At 45.6% G+C, this 23,967-nt stretch overlaps 1 protein-coding gene across 8 annotated transcripts in view; it reads left to right on the top strand.

The window, feature by feature from the left end:
- Positions 1–23,967, top strand: part of Slc35d4 (solute carrier family 35 member D4) — a 139,853-nt gene that overhangs the window by 835 nt on the left and 115,051 nt on the right. For 7 of the 8 annotated variants that reach the window (XM_085833709.1, XM_085833712.1, XM_085833708.1 and 4 more), the window contains exons 2-4: positions 2,263–2,309; positions 6,802–6,879; positions 12,868–12,949. In XM_085833709.1, coding sequence (XP_085689835.1) covers positions 2,263–2,309; positions 6,802–6,879; positions 12,868–12,949 — 207 coding nt within the window. Of the gene's footprint in view, positions 1–2,262; positions 2,310–6,386; positions 6,492–6,801; positions 6,880–12,867; positions 12,950–23,967 lie in introns of those variants that run through there. The other variant, XM_085833711.1, reaches the window with a different exon arrangement.

The raw sequence follows: 23,967 nt of genomic DNA, 5'->3' as shown, positions 1-23,967 counted from the left end.
TGTGCAGTGTCTGCAAAGACCAGAAGGCATTAGTTTCTCTGGAACTGGAGTTACAGATGGTTGTGAGCCACCATGTGTTAAGATTGTCTGGAAGAGCAGCCAGTGCTCTTAACTGCTGAGCAATCTCTCCAACTCCAGTCTCTCTCTCTCTCTCTCTCTCTCTCTCTCTCTCTCTCTCTCTCTCTCTCTCTCTCTCTCTCTCTCTCTCTCTCTCGTTGTGGGTCTACCTACTGTGGGGCACGTGTGGAGGTCAGAGCAGAGGACATCTTGCAAGAGTCAGTTCAGATCTCAGATCATCAGGTTTTACTCAGTGAACCGTTTCACCAGCGCTGTTTACCCCCTAAGACTGGGCCTTGCTATGTAGTCCAGGCTGGTCTGAATCTTCCTTCTGCCTCCTCATGGGGATGCTGGAATTTCAGTCAAGCACCACTACACATAGCTCAGTGGCATTATTAGAACTAACATTCAATTTGTCATAGATTTTAAAAAGTATTTATTTTACTTCTAATTACATGGGGGGGGGGGCGGTAATTGCGTGTGAGTACAGCTGTCTGAGGTATTAAAGGTAGCTGTGAGCCAGCCAGTGTGGATGCAGAGAACCTTAACTTGGTCTTTTTCAAGCAAGTATTTTCAACCTCTGAGCCTTTTTTCAGCCCATAGATTTCTTTTCTTACTGTTTGGCAAAATTGAGATGGGAGCCTCTGAGTTTTGTTTTATTTGGTGGCACTCAGGGGCTGAACCTAGCACCTCATGATAGGCTCGGCCGCTGACCTGTATCACCATCTCTGCCTGGCCTTCAGCTTCTTAGATCTCCCTCCCTTTGTAGACCAAAGCTAAGCACACAACAAATTGAGTAACTATTTGGTATCACAATGAAGGTTATGATGGGTGTTCCAAGACATGCCCAGGTCTCAATTCATCCTTCCTCCAGTTCAGAATAAAAGCATCAGGGAAAGGTAGCGTGGGGCATCCCAAGGATGCCAGTGGAAGTACATAAGGGGAAATCCTAAACATGGACTGCAGCAAGTCCATCGTTGTGGTCCTTAGGAGCTTATTCACGGACAGCTTTGGGTAGGCAGAGGAGGAGACTCCATGAACATCCTCATTACTCGCTCCCTCCCTCCCTTTCCCCACCCCTCCCCTTTTCTTTCTTTTGAGAAAAGGTCTCAGAGGATAGTTCCAGCTGGCCTGGAACTAGCTTTGTAGACCAGGCTGGCCTTGAACTCACAAAGATGCACCTGCCTCTGCCTCCCAAGCACTGGGGTTGAAGGCATGTGTCACCGTACCTGGCTTAACTGTCTTTTTTTTTTTTTTTTTTTAAGATAATGTGGAGAATTAAAAGAATTCTTTTTTAAAGTTTTGTTTTGTTTTCGAGACAAGGTTTCTCTGTGTAGCTCTGGCTGTCCTGGAACTCACTTTGTAGACCAGGCTGGCCTCGAACTCAATGGTTTTAGATAAGAATGAATGAATGAATAAATACATAATAAATAAATAAACTTAAAATGTTCATAATAGAAAAAGATGTCTCCAAAGACAAAATACAATTTCTCCATTATAAAGCTCTATACATTTGATTGGGGAGACACTCAAGTAAACGTGATTGCCTCTTAAGTGTGAGGACCTGCATTCAGATCCCTGGACCCACTCAAAAGCCTGATGTAGTAGTGTGTGTCCTATGGCAAGATAGGGAGCAGAAGAGGGCTGTCTGGGAGCTCCTGGGCTAGGTGGCCTGGCAAGTGCAATGGTGGATAACAAGAGCATATCACAAGCAAGGTGAGGCGAACTAACCCCTGCATGCACGACTGTCCCTGCACCCACACCCACACTCACACAGGTGGATGTGTACACATACATTATATCAATGGATTATACACAACAAAGAATTTAAAAAGAAAGAATTAATATAAATACAAACTGAATTAGGGTATGGTGGCCCATACCTGTAATTCTGGCAACTTAGGAGGCCAAGACCAGTGGATGACCGGGAGCCTGGGTTGCATAGCAAGTTTTAGGCCAGCCTGGGCTACAGACAAGATCCTATCTTAACAAACAAGCAAACAGTAACAAAGTGAAAATATAAACTTACTTCAGCTGAGCTGCTCTTTAGGCTAACTTGGAAGGTCGTTCTTTTGCCATTCATGATTTTGGGGAATGAAGCCCTTGAGATATTTAACATACTCATACTCCTTCAATAGGAATAGTATCTGCTTTATCACTTCTGTGTCATTCATAATGTCCATTAATCTGGTATTTGTTTTTCAGTATGTCCTGTCTGTCCTGAAATTTACCTACCCTACATTATTCCAAGGGTGAGTATCTTTTTTTTCCCCTCAGATCTTTGTTCTTTAAACTTTGTATGTTTCTGTGTAAATGTGTATGACACATGAATGAAGGGCCCATGGAGGCCATTGTAGCTGGAGTTACGGCAGTTGTGAGCTGCCTCACATGCAAGGCTGCTAGGAACTGAACTCTGGTCCTCTGCAGGAGCAGCGGGTGCTATTAACTTCTGAGCCAGCTCTCCAGCTTCCAGGGCAAACGTCTTTAGCAGCACTCATATGCATTTGTAGGAAATGTTCAAACAGTGCCTTAAAATGTTCTTTGAACGTTTTAGTAACTACACAGTCTCATCATCAACGAGAGATACTATGGTTCATCCATTTTGTTAGTGGGTGTTGGACCATGTCCCACTTAGGAAGCATAAAAGCCCCGGGCATTTTTCATTTTGAACTGGTCAAACTGAATGACTTCTTGGATATTCCCACTTAAATTTGACAAAAGAACTTCTTTAGCATTCTGTCTCTCTCTCTCTCTTTTCATCTTGAGACAGGGTCTTTCTACATGGCTGTCCTAGAGCAGGCTGGCCTCAAACTCACAGAGATCCGCCTGCCACTGCCTCTTGAGTGCTGAGATTAAAGGAGTGTGCCACCACTGACTGGCAATAAAATCTTTTTTTTTTTTTTTTTTTTTTTTTTGGTTTTTCAAGACAGGGTTTCTCTGTATAGCCCTGGCTGTCCTGGAACTCACTTTGTAGACCAGGCTGGCCTCGAACTCAGAAATCTGCCTGCCTCTGCCTCCCGAGTGCTGGGATTAAAGGCATGCGCCACCACGCCCGGCGCTTCAGTTTACCTTTTAACCCTGCATGCATATCCAAACTATGACTCCTATTTTTTTCCTTTCTGCAAATTTCATGAGCAAATAACAATACATTTTCTTGTTTGTTTCGCAATGTAACTGATTTCTAAAGGCAGATAGTTTTCTTGTGCTTCTCTGTTCTGACCTCTTTTCGGTGAATTTTCTATTTGTGCCTTTTACCCACTATTTTTACCGCGGTTTTAGCGTTTTTCATATTTACCGCGGTTTTAGCGTTTTTCATATTTATTTGGTGCACTTTGGTCTTGGTACTGGGGATTGAGCCTAGGAGCCAAACCTGCTGGGATTTGCTGTACTACTTAGCTATATCACCTGCCCTGAAAAATTTGCTTTTAAGACAAAGGCTGGATTTTAATTCACTCTATAGCTCAGGCACACTTTGAATTTGTGATCTTCTTGCCTCAGTTTCCCAGGAGCTGAGATCACAGGCCTCAGCCACCAGGCCAAAGTTACTATGAGGTGGAGCAGAGAAGTCAGTCAGAGGCCAGGAGAGAAACCAGATTGAATCGGTCAGCTTGGAGAGGAGTGTGAGCCAGAGCAGCTGAGTTGAACCAGCCTGCCAGAGCTCAGAAAGAACAGGAAAGGGCGAGCTTACTCTGCAGTAAGTCTGAGAGGCTGAAGACAAGATTGTACTGAGGCTAGAAGCTTCCAAGACTAGGACTAGGTTAACAGATAGAAGCAGTTGAAAGACCCACAACGTGAGGACTCCCCCACGTTCTGACTCAGGAGAGGCGACACCCCAAATCACACAAGAAACGGTCTTGCTGCAAACTGCAAGAGGATTTTTAATCAAGAGCGCTCTCGGGCCCATGGTCATATACCATGCAGGGAGGGGTAGAGGACCATGGTGCGCTAAGTAGCTGAGTAAGGGGGTATTTAAAGGAAGAAACCACAACTCAAGGAGGTGGGGAGGGCGTTGTTGGAAAATACTAAAAATACCAGTTAAGAGTCACAAGGAAGTATAAAGTCACAAGTGTCAGGTTATCTCTCAAGACAGTTTCTAAGAGCCCCTAACAATCTAAGAGCCCCTAAAGATAGCACATTTGCATTGCAGGTTCCAGTAATGGTCAGGGTGCCATTCTTTGAATTGAACACTTTTTGAACCCAGGAAGAGGGTGGGTGGAAGAAGGAATGTCACTATCTGTTTTATGACCAGCACCTGGAGCACTAAGCCACAAAGGCTACACTCCCAAGCCTGGGCCCAAAAGCCTCGAATTTTATTTTTACTTTGCTATACTTCTTCACATTAAGCCTAAGTTGACAATGAATACAGGAGAATAAAAATTACATTTAGCCGGGCGTGGTGGCGCACGCCTTTAATCCCAGCACTCGGGAGGCAGAGGCAGGCGGATTTCTGAGTTCGAGGCCAGCCTGGGCTACAGAGTGAGTTCCAGGACAGCCACGACTACACAGAGAAACCCTGTCTCGAAAAGCCAAAAAAAAAAAAAAAAAAAAAAAAAAAAATTACATTTAGCCAACTAATAATATGCTCATTGTGTAATCCTTCCTTTTGCCTTTGGGTCCTTAAAACAAGGAATAGTTAGTCTTCTGTGGTCTTTGGGGAGTGTTCTCTTGTTAAGTTTTTAGGGAGAAGAGCTGTTGACTTTTTGTTTAAGCATAGGCCATTTACATATGGATAGAGCACCTCCCTCATGCTTCTCTGTAGACATGTGTTTGGGGGATGGAGACATGGCATCATGGTTAAGAGCACAAGCTGTTCCTAAAGGCCCGAGCACCCACGTGATGTCGCGTAACTGTCTATAACTCCAATTCTAGAGGACACCCACTCCATGCCTCCACAGGCGCTGCACACTTGTGCTGCACAGACATGAAGACCAAAACACGCATACTCTGCCACATGTCTCTTTGGGTGGAAAAGTGGCCAGGTTTAGACCTCTGCTCTAGACCTGGTGGATTCAGGAGACCTGTTCTCAGCTGGACCAATGAAACACTAGGTCTTACTGCTGACTAGTTGTCTTCTAATGCACTGGGAGATGGGGCATATTATGGAGAATGTGGGCAGTGCCTACAAATTCCAAGAAGTAGGAATTAACATGGCACATTTTGAGGAATCCCCAAGGCAGGGAGAGAGAGTTTATCCTGGGGAGGGACTGGCCTAAGTCAGAGGGTTTTGAATCACACATAAGAGACTTTGTCCTGGAGGCCAGGGGTTCTTGGTATAATATCACAACACATGGGTGTGTTACAGTCACATCTGAGGTGAGGTCCCTCATGTCATTTGTAACTAAACTTAAGGTCTTAAAATGTATGGATGAATCAGGTAAAATATAAATGTTTCCTGAGAGGGCAGATTACTGTCAGATGTGACCCCTGGACATGGATGTGAACATGGCCACGATCACAGTAATTAGAACTTCCATATGCAAGCAGTGGGACATAGAAAGGTCACCATTAGAAACTGTCAGGGAGCCAGGCAGTGGTGGTGCACGCCTTTAATCCCAGCACTCAGGAGGCAGAGGCAGAGGCAGGTGGATTTCTGAGTTCGAGGCCAGCCTGGTCTACAAAGTGAGTTCCAGGACAGCCAGGTCTATACAGAGAAAGCCTGTCTCAAAAAACCAAAAAAAAAAAAAAAAAAAAAAAAAGAGAGAGAGAGAGAGAGAGAATACTTGGAACTATCACTTCTCTATCACCTCTAAGAGATGGCCTTGAGTTCACAATTCCCCTGCCTCTTTTAAGGTTTATTTTTATTCTTATAAGTCTCTCTCTCTCTCTCTCTGTGTTTATGCTGTGTGTGCTGAGCCATCTATCTACTCTCTCATATCCCTCTTGATTCAGCCTCCCAAGTGTTGGGATTACAGGTCTATATGCCACCATGCCCGGCTCGTTTGACAGTTTGATGTGTTTTGCACAGTAGGAGAGGAAAGAGTGTTGCTAAGGTACACTCTCTCTGACTGTATATAAGAGCACATATACACATAGTATAGCTAAGAGCACAGTGTGTCTAGTGAGCTTCAAAACCCTAGGGTGTATGTATTATACATGGCTGTGAAGGGGCGGAGGGCTGAGGAAGAATCAACGATTTTTAAAACACGTGAGTGGCATGATTTAATTAGCAGCTTAGAAAAAATGCTACAAGATAGAGAATGAATAGTGGGGACAACCCTGGGGACTCATAGGACTAAGCTAAGGACCAGGTGCAAGAAAGACCAAATTACAACAACAGCTAGGGCGGTGGCTTTGGATGCAGATGCTGTGGGGCTAGATACAATCATGAGGACTTTCCCAAGTAGCCATGGGAAGAGCTAGGAAGGACGGTTGAGAGCACGTCTCAGTTGGCTGGAAGGATGGTAGGACCATGCTCAAGGTTGGCCATGTTGAAGGTAGCACTGTGCATATGATGTAATTGGGAGCTTCTGGGATTTCAGGGTAGATCTAGGTAAAAAAAATGGGAATCTGGAAGTCACTCGTGTCTATGGGCTATGAATGAGGTTGTTCAGGAAATGTCTAGAAGTGGAACAGAGGAGTAAGAGTGTCAGCTTACTGGAAAACTGGACTCGTCTGAGGGAAAATGGGAGAGAAGAGGGGAAGGGCTGGAGGTATGTAGTCATGACGTCAGTAGGTCTATCATGACTGGATAGAGCTAGATTCTGTAGGCCTGGAGTTACTCATCTTGACGTTCATTTTTTCCAGGTGGCAGACATTCATTGGTGGACTTTTGCTTCATATGTCATGGAAACTAGGATGGGTGGAGCTCCACAGCAGTCCAAGGTACAGTAGTGTCTGTGTAACTGACTCCTGGTCGTGCACACTTGCTTTAAATGTGTATTGAATTGCACTAGGAAGCCATCCTTGAGGTCCAGTGATTTTATAATAAGACAAATCTTGAACAGTGTGAGCCATATGATATTAAACTTACTAGAGACATGCAAGTTTTGATACCATAATAGTTTGCCTTTATTTTAGGTCTAAGGATCACTACAGATAACTTACTGGAGCAGCTTTAAATATTCTTGGAAATTTTATTAAATTATTTCTATTTACAGATTAGTTAAGAATAGTTCCAATATATCAGTTGCTTTTCTTTTGCTGTGATAAAACACCAGGTCCAGCTGGACGTGGTGGCGCATGCCTTTAATCCCAGCACTCGGGAGGCAGAGGCAGGTGGATTTCTGAGTTTGAGGCCAGCCTGGTCTACAGAGTGAGTTCCAGGACAGCCAGGGCTATACAGAGAAACCCTGTCTCGAAAAACCATTAAAAAAAAGAATTATTTCTTTTAATTTTTTTGAGATTATAGTTTATGATTTATAAACTATAGTTTATAGTTTGCCTCCTTGCTTGCTCCCTCCAACCTCTCTATATACCCAGAAGGAGCTGGCAGACAATTGAGTTGGTAAAGTTCTTGCTTGCCTGTAAGCCCAGCACTGGTGTGTGTGTGTGTGTGTGTGTGTGTCTGTGTCTGTGTCTGTGTCTGTGTGTGTGTGTATTGGTCAGCGAGTGTAGCAGATTCAGTGAAATCCAGCTTTGGTGAAAGACCCTGTCTCAAAAATGTAAGGTGTGGAACAATTGGTGAAGACATCTGAGGCTGACCTCTGGCCTCCACATGCACATACACAACATGTGTACACACACAAACATGTACACATGTGCACACACACATGATAGAAAGGAATATGCTGAGGTCCTTTCACCTGAATAGCAAGTGCTGACATTATAGTGGTGGTGGGGTTGGTATTTTAGGCAATGTCAGCAGTCAACTGTCTTGGCTCTTTATTTTCATGTTTGGAAGTTACTGTATAGCCACTAGATGTCAATAGAATACAGAATTTTAGAGAATTCCATTTGAGGAGCCTTTCATGCACCCATAACAAAACACTGCAGAGTGTTTGCAGGAAGCAGATGTTCTCTCAATAAGGCATGCTCTATTTAAAAAACAAGTGATTTAATTTAATTAGGCTTGATCTCAATAACAGTCTTATTATGTATGCCAATGGTGGGTGCACGTGCAAATGGAAAACAGACCTGTGATTCGAGTGAAATGCATGGTCTGGGCTCCAGTCACTTCAGGGGCATGACAGATGGGCAGTTTTCAAACCAGACCCCTTGGCACGAGATACTTCAAAGTGATAGTGCCTGCAATCCCTCTGGTCAGGAGTTGGTCCTCTACCCTCCTGCAAACACATATGTGTATAAGCAATGGTACATGAACACTCTCCCTGGCTCAGTGGTCCCCAGAGGCCCAGATGCTGAAGGAGCCTGAGACCCTGCCAGGACCACCACAGACTTCAATTCTATTTTGTTTCCTTTGTGGGCAAATAAGGCGATGAAAGAATTAGCCCACGTGAGAGGCCCGGCTGCCCCAGCTGATGAGTTAGAAGAGCCTCCTCTGTATCTAATGCTCAGACCCTTGGCTCTTAACTCAGGGTCAGGCCTTTAAAGGTAGTGTGCGATTCCTCTATAAAGCGATTTTGTCAACTTCAGGGTCTGCATCTTTGAACAGCATTTCTGGGCATTTACCCTGAGTATTCTGAAACCATCACACATATGAGAATATAGTGTATTCAACTATACTCCTACAGCATTGGGATAGTAAACAGTGCAAGACTGACATAAATATCCAACGATACAACATTCATGCAATTATTCAATTATTATTAAGGCGGTCAGTGGTCATTAATTCAGTTGTCAGTAAGTGGGGTGTGGCTTTTTGCCATGGAAAATGTGAAGTTGAAGAGATAATGAGACAATATGTGTGTGTAACAAGACTCTGCTGTTGCTGAGGTGTTGCTGTGTGTAGCATTGGGCCCTGGGAGGAGCCCACCGGGTCTAACTGCTTTCTGGCACGTCCTGGTTTGTAATTGTAGTGCTTTTCTTTTGTTTTCTGGTTTTTGAGACAGGGTTTCTCTATGTAGCTCTGGCTGTCCTGGAACTTGCTGTGTAGATCAGGCTGTGAACTCAGAGACCTGCCTCTGCCTCCCGAGTGCTGGGATTATAGGTGTGTGCCACACTAAGCCTACAGTGTTTTTCTTAATGTCAGAGTATGGTCCAGGATGGCAAGTTCTCCCTGCTCAGAGGGGCCCAGTGTCTCCACAGTCAACAGTAACGGATTAGGGTCACAGTCTGTGATCCAGTAAACCAGGTTCAGTTGTCCGTCCACAACAATCCAATTCAAATAGCTAAATTCATAGTGAAAAGTAGAAAAAGATGACTAACTTCCTGTGATCGTACTGGAAGGAGTGACAGCGAGTGACAAAGGAGTCATGCTCCCACCAAGATCTTCTTCAGGGTTCTAACGTCCTCAGGTACAGTTACTGCACTCCCAGAGTTACATATGGCAGTATGTAACCCTGCCCACCACTGACCTGTCCAGTCTTCTGTAAGGTCACCTACTAGGCTGTACCTCTCTTTCTGGTAGGAAAGTGTCTTCTCTGGCTGGCCTAGGCATTCTCTTTTTCCATTTTGAGACTGCTGGGGTAATTCAGTTTTTTGGAGGAGTCCATTATTTGTACAGTTTGACCACTAAAGTGAAGGCCATGGGTGCCTCTTTGGGAAGTCAGGGCAGTTTCCTAACTTCTCCTCCCCAACGTGTCTGAAGGTCCAAGGAAAATGCTTGCAGCCTTTAGGCTGGGGACAAACACTGTCTCATGGGCATATATTGCCCTTTGCTGTCAGCCCCAAGTGAGACGGCACGTCAGTATGGGGTCATTAGAAGCCACAGTGTCCCATGCCGGGGTCCTGGCCTAAATGTTTGGAAAAAAGTGCTCACGCAGCCTCCCCGCCACACTTCCCAGAAGTCTTCCTGTGTGACCGGTGAAGTTTGCCTTTGTGTTCAGAGCTGGGATCAGCACACACCATGCTGGTTTCTTGTCCTCACATCCTCAGCCAGTACAAGACGGGTATTTCCTGGAGACTAACTCAGCAGGCGTTTCCTTTGTTTATTTTGAGAGGGACTGTAGTGCGAAGGTCTGGAATTCACTGGCCTTCCATTCCACAGCCCTGGGCCTGCTGCAGCCAAGCTGCTGGCTAGCTTGGAGCATTATACTTCTGGCACATGGCCTGCTATGGTTTTGTGTTCTGTTGCCTTTGGTCCCTGTGAGCTTAGGCAGAAGTGGGAAAGCTCTTTCCTAGGGAATGGCCACCATCTGTAGAATCCCCTGGCCCCTGAGGCCATGCTCTTCTCTCTGCTCACCTTTAGGTTGGGGATACAGATGTCTGTTATTTCAGGTGGTCATAGAGAATATATCCCTGTTAGCTTTTTTTTTTTTTTTTCAGGCACAAAACACCGATTGTGCTTGCAGCTTACCTGTCTGTAGCCTTGTCTCCATTAGAGCATGGGGGTTGTGTGGGCAAGGTGCTAAGGCATGAAGGGACGCTTAGAGCTGGGTAGACTCGACTTCAGCATCTGGCCTCGTTTACCAGCTGTTCAATAGGAAGTGACCTGAGGTTGTCAACTCACACAGATGCACACCAACCTCAGGTCATTTCCTATTGACCAGGCTGGCCTCGAACTCAGAAACCACGCCCAGCGATCTGACACCCTCTTATGGTGTGTCTGAAGACAGCTACAGTGAGTATACTTAGGTATAATAATAAATAAATATTTTTTAAAAAATTCACAAGCCAGGCAGAGTTGGCGCACACCTTTAATCCAGCACTTGGGAGGCAGAGGCAGGTGGATTTCTGAATTCGAGGCTGGCCTGGTCTACAAAGTGAGTTCCAGGACAGCCAGGGCTACACAGAGAAACCCTGTCTTGAAAAACCAAAAAAAAAAAAAAAAAAAGAGTGTGCCAGATCCCATTACAGATGGTTGTGAGCCACCATGGTTGCTGGGATTTGAACTCAGGACCTTCAGAAGGGCAGCCAGTGCTTTTAACCGCTGAGCCACCTCTCCAGCCTCAATTGTTGTAGATTTTTTTATTTGTGTATGTATGCACAAGGCCAGAAGTTGGCATTGGGTGTCTTCTTCAATCCTTGTCAATCATTTATTTCTTTGCGATAGCGCTCTCTCAGATTCAGCCAGACTGGCTGACCATCAAGCCCCAAGGATCCTCCTGTCCCCCCCAGTGCTGGGATTACAGATGTGCACTGCCACACCCAGATTCTCCATGGGTTCTGGGGATCTTACTCAGATCCTCATCCTTGCATATCAGGTAATTTGTTAACTGAGTCTTGTCCATAGTCCTTACTGTGTGGCGTTTAAACAATGTAGCATGGGGCTGGAAAGGCTCAGAGGTTAGGCACACTGGCTACTGGTCCTGGATTGGATTCCCAACACATGTCCACTCACAGCCTTCTGTAACTCCAGTTTTGGAGGATCTGATGCCTTCTGCTGACCTCTGCTGGCACTGCACACACAGTAGTCCAACATACAAAAGACATTTAAAAAACAAACAAACAAGTAGCATGGAGAACATGTAACATGGTGCCTGATTGGCTGCACGTGCTCACTGACTGCGGTGAGGCCACTGTTCACAGTGAGTCTTAGAAGTTTAAAAGGTGCTATAAGCGTTTGCTGAAGTAAGTGGTATAGTCTAAGATTTAGAGGCTGTCCTGGAGCCTGGGAACATTACTGTGCTAGGTCTGAGTCTGATCATGGATAACTGCCTGTCCTGGATGGTAAAAGGGAGGTCTCTTTGTGAGCATGCCACTGTCGCAGCAGTGTTCCCTGAGCTGTGGGGGATGATCACGGTGTCTACTGCTCAAACAGCTTTACTTATTTTTATTGATTTTGAGCTGACTCTGGGAACCTCAAGTAGTAGAACTGCGTCACTTACAACCTCAGCGAGAGGAAAAAAGCAGCAGCCCCCTGAACTGTGCCCCGTGACCAGCAGTCCCATGACCTGTGCCCCACATCCAAGAGCCACATGACCTGTGCCCTACGTCCGGCTCTTCTCTTTGTTTGTTTATGGGAGGTTTTTTGTTTTTGTTTTTGAGATAAGATTTCAGTATATAGTTCTGACTGTTGTGGAACTCACTGTATAGATCAGGCTGACCTCCAATTCATAAGTATCTGCCTGTCTCTGCCTCCCAAGTGCTTGGCATTAAAGGTGTGTGCCACCACATGTAGCTGATTTATTAATTTTGAGGAGGACAAGATTCTAGACTATAATGAAAAGTCAGATCCTAGTATGGTCAACCTGAGCCAAAGAAGTGTGCCTGTCAAACCCCTCAGGGCTCTCTAAAATCCCAGGTGAAAGTCTAAAGAAGCCAGAATGTGGCCACCCTGTTGAAGTTCTAAGATTTATTATTTAAAAACCTTTTTTCAAATTATTTTGGTTCAAAGTTGTAATTCCGTAGAGCTGTTTGAAACATCGTAGGTAAACAGTCTTCAAAACAAAAACTAGGGGTTGGGGATTTAGCTCAGTGGTAGAGCGCTTGCCTAGCAAGTACAAGGCCCTGGGTTCCGTCCTCAGCTTTGAAAAACAAAAAAGCTATTGGTATACTTGAAAATTAATGGTCTACCACCACTGAAGAAAATCAGCTGCGTCCTTTCCCTGAGCAGAAGCAAGGTCTATCCATGTTCGGTTCTGGGGTGTTCCTGAATGCTGAGCAGATGTCACATGACAGAGCTGTGTGTTGAATGGCTTTATTTGCTTGTGTTGTTCTCTCTGTGAGCCAAGAGCACCTGTCACTTATCCTTGCCCCGCAAGGATATTTAGAGAAGCTTGGCGAAGGAGTGGTGCCTCTGGGGTGGGGGAGGGGAGGGTCTTTTCAAATGTGGGGTGGCAAAAGTGTCATGATTTCTCCTCCTCTTTTTAGATCTGATGTTTTGATGTGGCTTCCTGCTTCAGTGCTGTTTGTGGGCATAATCTATGCGGGGTCCAAAGCTTTGTCTAGACTGGTAAGTATTAGAATTTCTCTGTGTGAGCAGGGACACATAGTCCCTTTGTCCTGGCCCCCTTTTTGTTTTAATTTATGGTGCCTGGCATCCACTGGGGTTAGGTATCGGCTTGAATGTCTAACTAGAGCAGAGAATGGAGGTGTTGGTTAGCTCACTGTAGCCGTAAGCAGAGAATAGAGGTGTTGGTTAGCTTACTGTAGCCGTAATCACAATACCAAAGGAGCAACTTCAGGAAATACATTTTGGCTCATGGTTCCGGAGGGTCCCGAGCTGAGTCCGTGCCTCTCAGGTTCTGGGCCTGTGGGGAGGCGGAGCATGCTGACAGTGGAGATGTGGGAAAGCTGCTGACCTCATGGCAGATGGGAAACAGCGGGATAGAAGATGGGGGAGCAGGAGTAGCTTTCAAAGGCCTGCCCCCCAGTAGCCTACTTCTTCCAGCTAGAGGACTTGCTGCCTAGGTTCCAGATGTTCCCAAGCCTACATCGTGTGAGCCCTTCTGCGGGCTGTCTACAGTCCCGGGCCCAGCTAACGTGGAGCTTTTTTCTTCTTCTTTTTTTCTGCTTTTGCTGAATTGAAAATAAGTAGGAAATAGGGCCAGCTTGTCTCACAGGTGGAGGTGGGCAGAGAGAGGCAGCAGCAATTGTGAAGCCTGCCCATCCGGCCTTCCCACTCCTCAGGCCTCTCCTTCAGACTGAGTGAATTCCTCCTCATTGTGTGCTCTCTGAAGAATAGGGGGGCTTGCGAGTATATCGTTCAGAACTCCAAAATGTCGTTATTTTATTTTGCCATCAAGAGAATCCACTAAAATCATGATAGACTGACGAGTCAAGATGGTATTAATGCCTCTCCTTGCCTTTCCCAGATTTCTATTTTTATTTATCAGAAAATGTCCAATGTTCTGACTTGGAAAACTGCATAATTTGCAACATAATTCAGTCTTTTTTTTTTTTAAGTGTTTGTTGTGTGTTAGTTCCTGAGACCTCAGATAGAAAAACAGTAAAAACAAACACAGTCTCTCTAGTGAGGTAATAATGTTATGGTTAGGACTACTCCGGGTCTATAAAATAGCAGCTGAGAAAGTAATTTTGAAAGGAAGTAATTTTTCTCTCATGGTTTATACACTTAAGGAGATGGAAAGACATGTTCAGAAGGGCGTGTCACTTGGGCTGAAGAAGTAACAAAATTCTAGGCCTTTAGGTCGAGGCTTGGGAATGTAACCTTTGTGACTCATTGCTCCAAGGTATGCTAATCATACCTTGATAGCGACATTCCTTCCTCCACCTACCTGCTTCCTGAGTTCAAAGAGTGTTCATTCAAAGAAAGTCACCCTGACCAACGCCGGAAACTGCCATGCAAATGTGCTATTGTTAGGGGCTCTTAGAAACTGAGAGTTAACCAAAACAATTACCAGGTATTCTCTGTGACTCTTGTGACTTTACACTTCCTTATGACTCTTAACTGGTATCTTTGGTATTTTTCCAACAACCCCTCCCCACTTCCTTGAGTTGTGGTTTCTTCCTTTAAATACCCCCTTACTCAGCTACTCGGGGCGCCATGGTCCTCTACTCCTGCGTGGTGTATGACCATGGGCCCGAGAACGCTCTCGAATAAAAATCCTCTTGCAAGTTGCAGCAAGACCGTTTCTTGTGGGTGATTTTGGGGTGTCGCCTCTCCTGAGTCAGAACGTGAGGGAGTCCTCACGTTGTGGGTCTTTCATTTGGTGCATTGGCCGGGAAACGCGACCACCCCTCACACCCGAGAACCGACTTGGAGGTATGGGGATCCCCTCTTGTGTGTGTGCCGGCCGGTGTCTCTGTTTTGAGTGTCTGTTTTCTGAAACGAACATTGGAACATGTGCTTGTTGTGTTGGGTTGTTTGTGTCTTGTCCTATGTTTCTGAAGCATGGCGAAGTCTGAGTTCGGATCCATCTGAGTTTATTAAATTTGTGTCTTGGTTTTCGGGTTGCGAGATCGTGGGTTCGAGTCCCACCTCGTGCCTTGGTTTTACACCTGGCAGAGTGAAATTTGTGTCTTGGTTTTCGGGTTGCGAGATCGTGGGTTCGAGTCCCACCTCGTGCCTTGGTTTTACACCTGGCAGAGTGAGGAACAAGTGTGCTTCTCTGGTTTTGGTCGTCTAGGTAGAAATGGATGCTGGTGTTTGTAGACGATGGGGTGATGGGGTCTGAAATGCGCGCGCGGTCGGTATTTGCAGCTGTCCTTTTGGGCCGTAAGGACCGGAGGACTGTGGTCGGCAGACGTGCTAGGAGGACCACAGGCTGTGGCCCTGGGGGACGCCCTGGGAGGTAAGGAGAGCCAGGGACGCCTGGCCGTCTCTGGATCGGTCAGAGGGACCGAGTTCTGTTGAAGCGGAAGCTTCCCCCTCCAAAATCGTCTAATTCTCTTGCCTACTTGTAGAGGACAAGAAAGGGTCGAATGTGTCTGGATCTGTTGGTTTCTGTTTTATGTGTTTTTGTGTATGTGTTTAGAGCTATGTGAAAATCTAGAAAAGCAAAGGTAATTCTCATAGGTGCTTTATACCCTGACTAGAGATAGTTTACACCTGAGATGTGAGAGAATGGGTTTTGAGAAAAGCAGTACTCTCCGACTATCTGGGGATAATTTGGTAAAAAATAAAATAAAATAAACAGTATTAATTGGTCTTTGGGGCCCTGCACCTGTAGTTAGGAATCTAGTGTGGCTAGAGAAGCCCTGCTAGGAGCTGATTATAAACGCTGCTCTTATAAGGACCAGCAGCTTCTCAAGTTCTACAAAAATCTCTGTGCTTGTGATAATTAGATTCATCAGGTGACAAGGTGCTCCTCTCTTGAAATTACAGCTAAAAAAAATTAAGAATTTTGTTTGGTTTAAATGAGCAAATGTATGCGGCCATTTCATTTTTGTTTCTAAATAGTTTCAAAAGTATAAATATGTTTTTATATGTCTTGGTTATAGATTAGTGGCTCATAAGTTATTAGTTATGATTAAAAATTTGTAACATTGGTAACAAAAAGTTGACTTAAAACTGGTAACTCTGGGTTAGAGTAATTTAGAACTACAACATGCAGCATGAGACAATCCATGGGAACAGGTCTCTAAAGATACGCCTAAATTGAATAATATTCTATGTAATTCTTATCCTAGAAATCCGATTTATAAAAGATAAGATTTAGGGTAGTGTCTTTTTGAAGTATTGGCAGCTACACCTTCTTGTGTTTGTGTGCAGGAACAGGCAGCCAAAATTTATAGCAAATAATGTTTTTAGAGTTCATTTAAAAAAAAAAAAAACTAGATTGTTTTCACTGTTAAAATTGAGTTTTGCTTCTCAAAATTGTGGTTGTACTCTTATGTTACAAGAAAAATTAAAGGTTTCTCCCAAATCGCAGCCACCAGCCAATTCGGCTCCTCCAAAATCTATGAAGCCTCCTGAGTGGCCTAGTCCACAACCTTCCCCTTATCCACAGCCTCAACCCCAGCTGCCGAGGGAACCCTAAACCCCTCGGGGTGTCGAGAGGCGGACCGCTGCGGGTACATGGAACTGCAGAGCACAGAGTCCGGGCGGACTCTGGTGGACCCGCCCAAACTTTAAACCCTTCAGTACTGGTCATTTTCCTCTGTTGGTATTTATAACTGAAAAACTAACCACCCCCTTTCTCAGGATCCCCAACGCCTCACAGGGTTGGTAGAGTTCCTTATGTTTTCTCATCAGCCTACTTGAGATGATTATCAACAGCTGTTGCAGATGCTCTTAACAACCGAAGAGCGAGAGAAAATTCTGTTAGAAGCTAGAAAAATGGCCCGGAAGCCAACGGAGGTCTACACAGCTACAAAATGAGATCGACATGGGATTCCTTTTGACTCGCCCCAGTTGCGACTGCAGCATGGCTGAAGGTAAGGAGAGCTTGAAAATCTAACGCCAGGCTCTGGTCTCCAAAGTGCCTCAAGATGGGCCCACTAATTTGGCTAAGGTAAGAAGTAATGCAGAGGCCGATCAAACCTCCCTCAATGTTCCTTGAAAGACTTATGGAAGCCTTCAGGCAGTCCACTCCCTTTAATCTTACCTCGGAAGCCCAGAAGGCCTCAGTGGCCTGGCTGGCCTCCATAAGGCAGTTGGCCCCCGATATCAGAAAGAAGCTTCAGAGAAAAGAGGGAGACAGTTAGGCGATCTAGTGAAAGAGGCAGAGAAAGTGTGTGTGAGAGAGAGAGAGGCGGGAGGCAGAAGAAAGAGAAAACAGGAGGGATCGTAGACAAGAGAGAAATTTGACTAGAATCTTGGCCACAGTGATAGGAGAGAAAGAAAAAGACAGGATCTAGACAGGAAACCTGGGCAACTGAAGACCGAGCCTCAGCTAAAAAGGCTCAGCTGTGTCAAACTAAAGTTACTTATTTGAGAGACACCCTTCGAGACGGGAAGTAGTGGCTAACTACACCAAGGCAAGTAAGAAAATTCTTGGGTACTGCTGGCTTCTACAGACTCTAGACACCTGGGTTGGCGACCTTAGCTGCCCTGTTGTACCCCCTAACCAAGAAAGGGGAGGTGTTTTGTGGATCCCGGATTGCCAGAAAGCCTTTAAAAAATTAAAAAGGCCCTCTTGATGGCCAGCCTTTGCCTGACCTAACCAAGCCTTTCACTCTTTATGTGGAAGAGAGATCAGGGGTCGCCAGAGGAGTTCTTGCTCAGACTTTGGGACTTTGAAAAAGGCCAGTGGCTTACCTAACCAAGAAGTTACACCCTGTTGCCAGCGGGTGGTTTTCTTGCCTGTAAGCTATTACTGCCATAATCTGCTTGTCAAGGATGCTGATAAGCTCACTCTGGGACAGCAACTGGCTGTAATGGCATCCCACGCTCTTAAAAGCATTATCTGAAAGCCCCCTGACTGATGGATGACTACCAATGCTCCTGTGACACATCAGAACTTTTTGTTGAACTTCGCTTCATTCCACCTGCTGTCCCACTGTGTGAGACTGCACCTACTCACCACTGCGCTGAAATGATCTGAAGGATCAGATCAGCCTTGGCCTGAGGGTTCGAGCTGGTACACTGATGACAGCAGCCTCAAGGTTAAAGGTAAGCAGAAGGCGGGGACAGCAGTATGGTGGTGGACAGAAAGCAAGTGATCTAGGCCAGCAACCTCCCTGAAGGGACGTCGGCCCAGAAAGCTGAACTTGTGACTTTGAGACAAGGTCCATAAATGGCAAAAAGAAAGTCAACAATGACAGCAGGTATGCTTTTGCCACTGTACGGAGCAATATACAGACAAAGAGGGCTGTTGACATCTGCAGAGAAAGACCTAAGATGCTGTGGCTAAAGAAAATCAGATAGCAGATCTAACTGCCAAACAGGTGACTCAAGGAGCAATGATCCTGGCAGTCAAGGAGCCTAAAGATTATTATGACATCAGAGAGACCAGCTTTAGATACACCCCTGAGCACTATCAAGTTTGGACAGTATTTGACCCACCTGGGGGCCAAGAAATTCAAAGGTGTGGTTAGGTCCTTTGACTACTATGTTACAGGACTCTCTGACTTGGCAAAAGAAATAGTCAAAAGCTGCAAGGCCTGTGCTATGACGAAGTAAAATTTACAGAAATTAAGCCAGCTAGATATTGCAACAAGTACTTGTTAGTGTTTATAGACACCATTTCAAGATGGATAAAAGCTTTTCCTACCAGGACTAAAGATCCTAAAAGAAATCTTCCCAAGGTAATGGACCTGCCTTTGTTGCCCAGGTAAATCAGGGACTGGCCAAGATATTAGAGATCGGTTAGAAGTTACATTGTGCATACAGGCCCAAAGCTCAGGACAGGTAGAGAAAATAAATAGAACCATTAAGAGACCCTTACCAAATTGACAACAGAAACTGGCGCTAATGATTGGATAGCTCTCCTACCCTTTGCTCTTCAGGGTTAAAAACACCCCTGGACAGTTTAGACTGACCCCCTTATGAATTACTCTACAGGGGGCCCCCTCCACTGGTAAAAATAGCCTCTGTACATAGTGCTGACATGCTGCTATCCCAGCCTTTGTTCTCTAGGCTAAAGGTGCTCCAGTGAGTGAGACAGCGAGCAAAAAAGCAGCTCCAGAAGGCCTACTCAAGAGAAGAAGACCTGCTACATTAGACGTCTCTGCACAGAAAACCTTGAGACTCCGGTGGAAAGGCCCTTATCTTGTACTCTTGACCACCCTACTTTCTACCTTTATGATACCCCTTTTGATTTTGCTTCTGCTTTTAATTATAGGTGCATGTGTGTTAAATAGACAAGTCACCTTTATTAGAACAAGAATTAGTGCAGTGCGGCTTTTAGTTTTGAGACAACAGTACTATGCCCTAAAGGATCAAATATGTCAGAAAAAAGATAGTGTCTAGTTCTAAGATTAGAACTATTAACAAAAAAAAAAGGGGGGAATGAAGAAGTAACAAAATTCTAGGCCTTTAGGTCGAGGCTTGGGAATGTAACCTTTGTGACTCATTGCTCCAAGGTATGCTAATCATACCTTGATAGCGACATTCCTTCCTCCACCTACCTGCTTCCTGAGTTCAAAGAGTGTTCATTCAAAGAAAGTCACCCTGACCAACGCCGGAAACTGCCATGCAAATGTGCTATTGTTAGGGGCTCTTAGAAACTGAGAGTTAACCAAAACAATTACCAGGTATTCTCTGTGACTCTTGTGACTTTACACTTCCTTATGACTCTTAACTGGTATCTTTGGTATTTTTCCAACAACCCCTCCCCACTTCCTTGAGTTGTGGTTTCTTCCTTTAAATACCCCCTTACTCAGCTACTCGGGGCGCCATGGTCCTCTACTCCTGCGTGGTGTATGACCATGGGCCCGAGAACGCTCTCGAATAAAAATCCTCTTGCAAGTTGCAGCAAGACCGTTTCTTGTGGGTGATTTTGGGGTGTCGCCTCTCCTGAGTCAGAACGTGAGGGAGTCCTCACGTTGTGGGTCTTTCAGGGCCTAGAAGTGGGCCTAGAAGCTGACCCACAGTGCGTGTTGGTGCCCAGCCCTGACGGTTCCGGCAGTCCCCACTCTTCCTACTGCGTCTTTCTGGTCCCACTGGCTTTAATTTTTTCCTCTAAGTTCTGGATCGGTATGGATGCCAGAGCTTAAAGATTGAAAAGTCATGTATTGGGCTTATGAGAGTAATGGTTTTTTTTGTTGTTGTTGTTGAAAGATTTTTTTCCACTCAAGTTTCCAGAGTGATTTTCTTTGCATTATATATATGTAATTTTGTGTATGTATGTATATTTGTAGGTGTGCTCACTTGTGAGGACATATGTACATTTTAGAGGTCAACATCAGAAATCTTCTGTCATGTTCCAGTACACACACACACACACACACACACACACACTTGAGGCAAGGTATCTCACAGTTCCAGCTACACATGTGTATCAAGGCCCTGAGGTCTGCCTGCCTCCACCCTGTCTCCACTGGGGTTACATGTGTGCACCTTCATACTTGAATTTTAGATAGTTTCAGGTCATACATCCTCATGCATGTGCATCAAGCCCTTTGTTCACTGGCCCTGCCCAGCCCTCCTTTGTGTTTTCTTGTGAGTCACAAGTGAGGGGTGGGGCAAATCCAGTCAGCTGGAGGAGGATGAGCTGCACCGCGGAGGATTGCCAGCCTGCCTCTAGTCTCCACCAGGTGGCGCTGCTTCCAATTTGTCACCTTTGTCTTTTTCAGATCGGTCTCTTTGGGAGCTCATGCGTATGGACTTTCCCCAAAAGCTTTTAAAAATTATTTTAATGACTTCTTTTTATATTTGTTAAATGCACATCGGTGATTTTCCTAGATGTGTCTCTGTGAGGGTGTCAGATCCCCTGGAACTAGAGTCGCAGGCCATTGGGAGCTCCCATGTTGATGTTGAGAACTGAACTCGGGTCCTGTGGAAGAGCAGCCAGGGCTCCATCTCTTTAGCCTGGACTTGTTTCTTTTTCTTTTTTTTAGAGACAATGTCCTCCTATGTAGCCCATTCTGGTTTTGAATTCATAATCCTTTAGCCATAGTCTCCTGAGCAGTGGGTGTGGTTTCAAGTGTGTGGCACTATGCCTGGCTGCTTCAAATCTTTTTACTTGGTTAGAAAGCTCCCACTAGTCCAAGCAGCAAGGAACTGCACTGGTTTCTCTGAGTAAGCTGTAGGATGGAGTCCCAGGCTCACCTCAGTTCACAGGGAGCCTACCTTCCTAATGCCTCAATTGTGAGGAGTCTTAGGCTTTGCTTCAATTGGATCCTGTGGGTCATTGCCCATTGCTATTGTGCAGCCTAGCTGGAAAGATAGGGCCATGTTTCCTATCCTGCTGTGGATCTTAGCTTAGCCACTCTGACTGAAGAGGCTCAAAGGCACTGTTTGGCCTAGGTGGACAGTCTGAGAGAGATTTTCAGGTTCAGACACCTTATTGCAAAAAGGGACTCAAATATCAGATGGCTAAAATCCCTCCAAAACCCATCATAAATGTCTCAGTAGTCAGGGAACTCTATATCCTACAACAGTGCTTTGGAAGGACAATTTCTAGGCAAGCCTGTCTTTGAGCTTGCTCTTTGGTTACAAGGACATCAGCTTCAGCACAGAATACAAATGACTTTCATTTTTGTGTGAGTTCCTGAGCCTCTCAGTTGAGTGCACTGACCTAGCACGTATGTCCTCTAGCAGGTCAAAATCACTGATCAATTCACACCTGTTAGGGAAGCCCTGAGCAAGAGACACTTGTTACTGCTTTGTTCCCTGAAAGAATTCAAGCCAGCCTCTTTTCGGTTCTCTGTTTTTACATTGCTGCATAGCCATTCCTAGGGTGGATAAACACCAGGTACTCACACAGTTTGCATTGGATGGAAAACAGGCCTCAGTATTCTGGTGCCAAACTGCCAGTTAATGAATCCATAAGGAATTAGGGATAAGTGCTCAGTTAAAGTCTGTGGATGTGTTATACAAAACACTTGGAGCAGCTGTGCTTCAGAAAGGCCTCCTTGATCTGACAGAGCTTTGGAATTCTGTTCTGATGTGCAGCTCCTGGGAGCAACCTGAGCAGGCTGTGCTGGGCCCTACAGGGACTGCTTTGTGGATTTTTCACCTCACACTTAAAACTGATACATAGAGGTTAGGGAGAGAGAGTATTCTAAGGGTTTTTGTTGTTATTTTATTTTATTTTTGGAGACATGATTTCATCTGTCCTAGGCTGTCTTCAAACTCTGTGTATAGCTAAGGATGACCTTAAACTGAGGACTGGGTTGACAGATCACCACCAAGCCTGGCTTATGCTCTTCTAGGAGTGATCAGAGGCCTCAGGTGCCTTCAGCCCTAAGCATTTTGTTGAGCTGAACCAACTTGGTTCATAGCAGGTCTTGGAGAAGCAGAGCATCGGCTCCAATTCTGGCATAAGTGCTAGCCAAGTGCTCTGCCACCAAACTGTGTCCCAGCCCTGGGAGAATTACTCTATAGTTACTGGCATTTGAGACTTCTGGTGTGCTTCAAGACACAGAAGACATGGCCTTTTGACCTTGAGGAAATTAAAGGGTGTGGGGTCATAAAGAGACCCTCCCCAAAGCAACAGCTACTGAGTGTACATGGTGAAGTTTGTGCCTGGGCTTTCTGTTACCAATCTTGATGCTATACAGAGCCGGGCTTTCTTCCGGCCTGCCTGTCAGCCTTCTCACAGTGGGTGAGGTCACAGTGATGATGCGCTCATATCCTGAACAGCGCAGTTCTGATGACCATTATAACTCTCATTGTAATTCCTGGTCAGAAGTCTCAGCAAGGCAGAATTGCCTCAAAGCTGAGGGATGAGGACAGATGTTTAGATTCTGTGTAAACAAGTTTGCTGGTGTTGGCTAGTGCAGTTGATTTGACTGCTTCTGAATTGGAATAAAATGTGTGTTTTCTGGAGTAGATAAGGTGGGGGATGTGTGAGAGCCTAGAGCAGTGTTTCTCAACCTGTGGGTCTTGACTCCTTCAGGGGTGGAGTTGACCTACCCTTTCACAGGGTCAGATATCAGATAGCCTGCATATCCGATATCTGCATTATGGTTGCTTAGTTGGTTGGTTTTTCTAGACAGGGTTTCTCTGTGTAGCCCTGGCTATCCTGGAACTTACTCTGAAAACCAGAATGGCCTTGAACTCAGAGCTCCATCTGCTTCTCCCTCCTGAGTGCTGGGATAAAGGTGTGGGCCACCACCACCTGGCACTTTATGATTCATAAGAGTAGCAAGATTTCAGTTATGAAGTAACAATGAAAGTAATTTCATGGTTGGGGGTCAGCACAACTTGAGGAAGTGTATTTAAGGGTCACAGGTTAGGAAGGTGGAGGACTACAGAGCTAGGTGGACTGCAAAGGGTCACAGGTTAGGAAGGTGGAGGGCCACAGAGCTAGGAGGAGGACCACAGAGCTAGGTGGACTGTGAATGCTGATTGGGCACTTAACAGGACTGGGTTGGTTTCTGTGTCCCACCTTTCTTTCTCCCCCCCTTTTCCTCCTTTATTTCTGTTTGTCTGTCTGTCTGTGTCCCTCCCTCCTTCCTACCCTTCCCCCCTTTTTCTTTTTGGTGGCAAGGTGTCATGTGGCCTGGCCTGGCTTTCAGTGTGCCCTGTGGTGGAGGAAGTCCAGCCTATGTGCCCGCTGAGTGCTCCTGCCACACCTGACCCTTGGGGGGGGGGGTTGTTTGTGTATTTTGTTTTTCCAGCTCTGTGAACTTGCTCTTTCTAATCTGTTGAGGTTTCTTCTATAAGCGCAGTAGCCACTCACCCATAGTGAGCAGCATGGACCGTGTGCTGCTGTCTTTCAGTGTTGGTGTGGACTTAAAGGAGTTTGGATCCACCGAGCTGAAGAGTGCTCCTGGGTGGAGCCTGCCCCAGCACCTTTCCTGTAACCGCCCAGTGGAGGCTGCTCATGCCCTCCCCACTTCACCTCCCCCCTTCCCTCCCTTCTGTGGTGTTAAGGATTGACCCCAGGGCTTTGTGCATGCTAGGCAAGCACTCTACCACTGAGCTCCTTACTCCATTCTTCCTTTAAGAAAAAAGTA

Source organism: Mus caroli, unplaced genomic scaffold (assembly GCF_978045245.1).
Source record: "Mus caroli unplaced genomic scaffold, Mus_caroli_1 scaffold_19, whole genome shotgun sequence".
Lineage (NCBI taxonomy): Eukaryota > Metazoa > Chordata > Mammalia > Rodentia > Muridae > Mus > Mus caroli.
This window is presented reverse-complemented; position numbering and strand designations above follow the sequence as displayed.